The 6544-nt window shown below is 53.8% G+C and overlaps 1 protein-coding gene across 10 annotated transcripts in view; it reads right to left on the bottom strand.

Annotated features, from left to right (window-relative positions):
* Positions 1–2194: 2194 nt before the first annotated feature.
* The window catches only part of NSD2 (nuclear receptor binding SET domain protein 2), a 111943-nt gene continuing 107593 nt past the window's right edge, over positions 2195–6544 (bottom strand). For all 10 annotated transcript variants that reach the window (XM_078002890.1, XM_028848226.2, XM_078002892.1 and 7 more), the window contains 2 exons: positions 5300–5504; positions 2195–3351 (listed from right to left, as the gene is read on the bottom strand). In XM_078002890.1, the coding sequence (XP_077859016.1) occupies positions 3080–3351; positions 5300–5504 (477 nt within the window). In that variant the 3' untranslated portion in view covers positions 2195–3079. The remainder of the gene's footprint in view (positions 3352–5299; positions 5505–6544) is intronic.

Raw genomic sequence — 6544 nt, 5'->3', positions numbered from 1 at the left:
GAATCTGACCTTATATTGTATGAAGTTTAGACACCAATAGGCACATTTAAGTTTGTATTTAATTTCTGACAGGGCATTTCACACCTCAACAGGGTCTGGTGAGGCCGTGACACCCCATGGACACAGCATTTTACTCTACTGACTAACAGTCATCAACTACACTCATAGGATCAAGATATTTGGCAACTGACAGTCATTTGCATTAACTTGAATTATAAAACAGGTTCAATTCTTGAAAATAAGGTAGTTCTGGAAGATGGGCACTGCGCACACCGGGGTTTAGAGGTCAAGACAAACACCACGAAGGGAACCCAGACAGCCGCGGACGGGCGTCACCAAAAGAAAGGCTGGCCTGAGGATGGACAGCTGGGTTCTCACTTCGGGTACCTGAAGAGTTTCCCCCACAGGTGACCACGTTTTAAGCTGCCCAATCGGACATATCCCCTGTGACCACACGTGGGTGGGTATAGGTTTAGGTGCAGATCCTGGTTTCGGATGCCAAGGAATCCTGAGGGATTGGGGCAGTTTTTGTGTTTTGCTTCACATTAATGACAAAGAATTGGAAGCCGATGATCAGGAAGCCACCGCATCCTCAGAACAAAGCTGGGCAGGGCCGGGAGCCGACCACACCCACAGTCACAGCTGGGGCCTGGTCAGCCGCAGTGGAGAGAAGCCCTGCAAGCTCAGGGCCGCTGCCCCAAAGCCTGGCTCCACCGAGTTATCAGCGGGTATTCTAGAGACATTCAAAGTTAGTGTTATTTGCTCATTAGTTTAACAGGTTTTGGAAAGGGGGAGGAACCATATTTAAAATTTTTGCAGTATTTCCTTCAGAAAGATCATAAAATAATTTGGAAGTATTATCAAAGCGATTAAAAGTCACAATATTTCACTACTGTCAAACAAAAATAAGTTAATATCTGTTCCCCAAAGTGCACTGCAAAGCCGATTCTGATGTTTTGACGTAAGCATTATTAGTCCCTTAGCTGCCGGAAAGGATCTTTCGGGCAAGTGACAGCGAGGCCCCGGAGCCTTAGACTCTAAAGGCCAGGGCCACACGTATGTGGGGACACTGCCCGGCCTGTCCCTATAACAACCTTCCAAGTTAGGGCATAAGGAGCATAAATCTATGAGCCGATCCAGTATTTTCTTAGGACAATTTGAGAGAAGTTAAGAGTCTGAACTGGAAAGCACTCCCACCCCATCTTAACCAGCGAGTGCATCTCAGAGGCCACGGCCACACGAGCAAGTCAGTGGCCTCTCAGCTCGTTTCCCCTGGGTCCTCTGTGTAGTTAACTTTGCTGCAGACTGTGATGGGAGAAGGGACAGCCACCAGTCAGTGAAACTTCCAGTCAGTGCTCAGGGAGGCGTGGGACCCTGTAGGCCACACACCCCAAACCCCACGCTTACAGGTCACAAAACCACAGAGTAGCCAGTCTCAGGTCCAAAGACACTGCAGTTTACCAAGGCATAAAAGATGCCACAGAAAATTAACAGGAGCCTCAGCAGCAGTTTTCAAGGGGAGTTTTGTAAACTTCTCTGCAATATGGATGTGTCCTCCTTAGGTTATTTTAAGAAAAGGCCATAAAAAAGCACCTGCTGCTGAATGTTCTCTCCCTCCTCCCTCCCAGACAAGCAGCCCCTCAGGGCACGTGGGCAGAGGCACACACCGTGCCCCCTTCTCAGGGTGCTCCAAACTTCCCAGGGTCGAGGATCCCTCAAGAAAGAACCAATTCTTACAACATACGTAGTACTCAGATAGGTCTCACTTTGTAGAACTGGACCTTTTAAAAACTAAAGCGAAACCTCACAGGAAAGTGGGTGTCAGACCTGGCCTAGACCAGTGCCCGTGACACACGGGCGGGGCACGCACACCTGCCAGGCAGGCCTCCACCCCCACGACCACACCTCTCAGTGGGTGCCCTGGCGGAGGGCGACTGATTGGCAGAGTCTGCGTCTTCCATCAGCAGATCCCGAGTGCTGACATGGAAGCCACTCTGGGTGGCAGGAGGGCTAGACTCTGGGTCTCTCTGTAGACCTGCGTGCTGTGGTCCCTGGGGCCTGCCGCGCCCTGCGGGGCTCCCTAAGTTGTCACTTCCTGTGCTCTAAGCGGACTGTGGTCTCAGGCCCTGCGGAAGTCACTCCTTTCGCCATGGAACTCAGGGTCGCATCAGTAAAGACACATTTCAGTCGGTGGTGATTTGTGAAATAGGTTTAGCAAAAATATATTGAGAATAAAAATCAGAAACTGGTAAAGAAAAGCCAAATGAAAAAAATATACAAAGTTCTCCCCCAAATGTTGATAAGAACCTAGCGAGTTCAGAAGATAGGCCCAGGTGAGACGCGGCCCAACCCGGCCAGGCCTCGAAAGTGCTCCGCGGGAACTACACGCTGAAGTGGACGTGTTATTGGCATTTCATTCAAATCCACGAGGAGAAAAAACGACGGGAGGAAATCTTACAACACCATTGCTGCCACCACCTGCGTGGCCAGCTGCTCACTAGGATGGAAAAGAAGCATTTCTGAGGAACAATTCACATTAGTACAAAAAAATGATACAGCCATTTCCAAAGAGCAGAGTAATGATCACAATGGCGGTTTCGAGGAATCCAGGGTCAGTCCTCACACGGGCCTTACCCGGCCTCTCCTGAGCGGCGACGGCGCTGAAAGCAGAAGCAGAGCAACGCGAAGCCGAGTTTCTAGCGACCCTCGGGAAAAGCCTACGCTACACATTTCAGAGGAGATTAAAACATTCCATATGCCAATTAACTTTAACCTAAAAAAATAAGAGTGGGAGGGAACCTTGACATTCTGAGAAATTCAAGTGTGGCGGTAACGCTGAGGAGTGAGGCTGTTTGTCCAGGAACGCTGAGCTGGGCTCAGACGGTCATCAGTGCAGACGCAGCAGATGCTGCTGAGGATGGCTCAGTGGTGGGGAGGCGCTCCCTCCCGAGGAGGCCTGTACGTCTGTGTCCTGGCGGCTCAAGCTGGGTCCTCTGGGCCAGTTCATGCTCGCCCTCTCCCGCAGGCAGGGCCGGCCGCCCTACACCGCCCGTGGATCCGGCCAAGCTGCCGCCTGGCGCTATTTGCCCTCCGTGACTCTCCGCCAGCCCCTCCGCCGCCGCCTCTTCCCCTTTGGCTTCCCTGGCTCTGGCGGAGGCTTCTCAGTCTTGGCGCTTCTGACCGATGCCGCCCCTAAGTCATGCTCACAGCAGTAGGACCGCCCGTCCGGGGTGCAGCTGAAGGCTGTCCCGTCCTGGTGCTCCTTACAGAATGAATTGGGGCAGAAGTGGCAAAATGAAGTTGAAGGTTTGCCACACACGTCACAATGATGCCAAGGACATTCCCACTTCCCTGCAACAGAACACAAGATATGAGCACACAGAAGTGACGGAATCACAACTTAAACTTTCTCATGGTTGAAGATGACTTACGACCGTCAGGTCAAATGAACACAAATTAAAATAGTGCTGGCTCCAGCTAACAGGATGGGCAGACAAACTGTCTCCACTGCAGCCCGGGCAGGCTCCCTGGCAGGGCCTGACTCCACAGTACCTGCCAGGCCCCTAAGGACCACCTGTTAGCGTCTCTATGTTTCAGCAGCTGAGAGAGGAGCTGTGCCGGGTGCAGGAGTGTCCCCGGCCCCGCGTGGACAAGCAGGGGCTGCTTTGCTCATTTTCATGCGACCTGCCCTCTCCCAAGGGACTGATTTTCAACTTGGGTATTCATCTTTCTGGCATGACTCTGTAAAGGCTCTGTCAGGTTAGGGACCACCCTCTCACACCCATGGCCAACACTTTATCGTGTGTCATCTTTACCATACAAAAGTGTTGTTTTTCACACAAATATCCGAATTCTTTTTTTTTTTTTTTTGAGATGGAGTCTAGCTCTGTCACCCAGGCTGGAGAGCAGTGGCACGATCTTGGCTCACTGCAGCCTCCGTCTCTCGGGTTCAAGCGATTCTGCCTCAGCCTTCCAAGTAGCCAAGATTACAGGCGCCCGCCAGCACGACCAGCTAATTTTTGTATGTTTAGTAGAGATGGGGTTTCACCATGTTGGCCAGGCTGCTCTCAAACTCCTGGCCTCAAGTGATCCACCCACCTTGGCCTCCCAAAAGTGCTGGGTTTAGAGGCATGAGCCACCATGCCTGGCCTGGATTTTCTTTTTGTAGTTTTTTTGGTTTGGGATGGAATCTTGCTCTGTCGCCCAGGTTGGAATGCAATGGCACTATCTCGGCTCTCTGCAATCTCAGCTCACTGCAACCTCCGCCTCCCGGGTTCAAGCATTTCTCCTGCCTCAGCCTCCCGAACAGCTGGGATTACAGGTGCGTGCCATCACACCAGTCTAATTTTTGTATTTGTAGTAGAGACAGGGTTTCACCATGTTGGTCAGGCTGGTCTCGAACTCCTGACCTCAGGTGATCTGCTCACCTTGGCCTCCCAAAGTGCTGGGATTACAGGCGTGAGCCACCGCACCCGGCCTCTTTTTGGTTTCTTGTTTTGGGTAAGGGCCTTTTAATTTTTCTTCTGTGATTCCACAGTCATGAGCCCCATGGCGACACACTGCAAGATTGTAACGGAGGCGGCTGCACCCTTAGGTGTGAGCCATGATGTTTGTGCAGCACCAGAGTCATCTCACGACCCATTTCTCAGACTGTCTCATCACCAAGTGGAACAAGACGCTACTGTTTCCCACTGGCGCCTGTCATCTCTGAAATGCGTGGTGCTGGAAGGTGGAGCCCACTCTACTTTCCTTCAAACGGAGCCAGATCTGCAGCTCGTCAACCAGCGGCGCCTCCTGGTGCACAGGTGTCTCTGGGGACAGCCTGCCCTGCGCATCCAGGACAGGGGCTCTGGGCCCCTCCATTCCCAGTGTAGTGCAGCCAGGCCAGACCCTTCTGGGCTGCCAGGGAGACGCAGGTGCCGGGGCTGCTGTAGAGGCCTTTCTCCTAGGAGGGGCTTTAGTTCCCAGGGCCGCCTCCTTCCTGGCCGCCCCGCCCCCACAGCATGGATGAGAGCCCCAATTCTGCAGCTGGGCCTCGGGCTGCCTGAATCCCTCATGGAGGTTCCAGGGGCTACCCCGTCACCACATATCTTCTCTGCTCGATGCAGAGATCTAGAATGTGCGGCTGGTGGAACAAAGAAAGGCTCTGCCACCCTGGATCAGGGCCTTTGCTGCATGAGTGCCCGATGCACCTGCACCCAGATGAGGCCTGGTCAGCAGGAAAAGCGGCAGCAGGAGCCACCATCAGGTGCCTGCCACACAGACACAGCCCCAAGCCACCATGAGGCTGCACACCCACCGAAGGGCCGCTTGCCCAGGCCCAGGCAGGACAGGTGGTAGGCCTTGGTGCAGAACTTGCGGTCACACAGCACCAGCTGCCCGCCGTCGCCGCAGCGGAAGCACTCGTCCTCTGACTGCCGCTTCCCTTCCCCTTTTGCTCTGCGCCGCCTGGTCTTCTTCTTGGTCTTTTTGCCCTTTTCCTCTGAAGAAAGGGTCGTTGAGGTCTAGAGTCAAGAATTAAGCACAGATCACCGGAAAGAATTACACAGGCTGAAGCAAACAGAGAGGGCAGAAGAGCAAGTTACAATCCGGAAACTTCAGAGATCTCTGCAGGTGCCCAACACAAAGAGGGGAGGAGAGGAGTGTCCTCCCCGTGCTCCCCAGACATCCTTAGACTCACTCAACTCAGCGTGAAAAAGCTGAACAAAGACTACGACTAGAGTGAGCTTTGCTGGAAGCCTGCAATGATGCATCTCAGCAGCATCTCAGCAGACACGCAGCTCCAGGATCTGCTGATGGGACCCACGAGCAAAGGAGGCCACCACGGGCGTCACAGTTCCCGCCCACCACCCGGGGTCTCCTCACTGGGAAATTCCACAGGCACGTGCCCTGTGGGTGGCAATGACCTAAGGGCAGTGACCATCCTCAGCAACAAGGCTGAGGACAGACGCCGGCTCAGGGCCGAGCTGGTGCCACTGTCAGGCTTTCAGGCCCAGGTTCTACACAGCACAGGGAAGGGGTGCAAGAGTGCCCCCCCAATCTCTGTCCTTCCTGGAACCTTGGAAGGTGACTGTATTTGGAAATAGGGTCATTGTCAATGAGATCTGTTAAGATGGGGGGTCACACAGTAGTAGGGTAGGCCCTAAGTCAACAGGACCAGTGCTCTTATAAGAAGGTCAGGTCAACAGTCATGTTCGCAGGGAGAACAGTTGGGCGGTGCTGCCACAAGCCAAGGAGCGGCAAGGGCTGTGGCCGCCACCAGGAACGGGAGACAGGCCTGGGAAAGAGCCTCCCGAGGAGGCTTCGGAGGGCGCACAGCCCTGCCCACACCCTGACTTCAGACTTCTGGCCCCCAGAACTGAGAAACGATATGCTCCTGTTAAGCCCTGCGTCTGTGGGGCATTGTTCTGGCAGCCCCAGGAAACACTCTCAGTGAGGAACTCTTAACAACTGGCCTTTGTTGAGAGGCACTGTTGTGCCCTGCCTGGGGAGCCATCCTCCCCAGCCCACAGCAGGGACCTCGCTCCCACCTGTCCAGCAACAA

Source organism: Macaca mulatta, chromosome 5, assembly GCF_049350105.2.
Source record: "Macaca mulatta isolate MMU2019108-1 chromosome 5, T2T-MMU8v2.0, whole genome shotgun sequence".
Classification (NCBI taxonomy): domain Eukaryota; kingdom Metazoa; phylum Chordata; class Mammalia; order Primates; family Cercopithecidae; genus Macaca; species Macaca mulatta.
The sequence above is the reverse complement of the archived record's forward strand: the minus strand, read 5'-3'. Positions and strand labels throughout refer to the sequence as shown.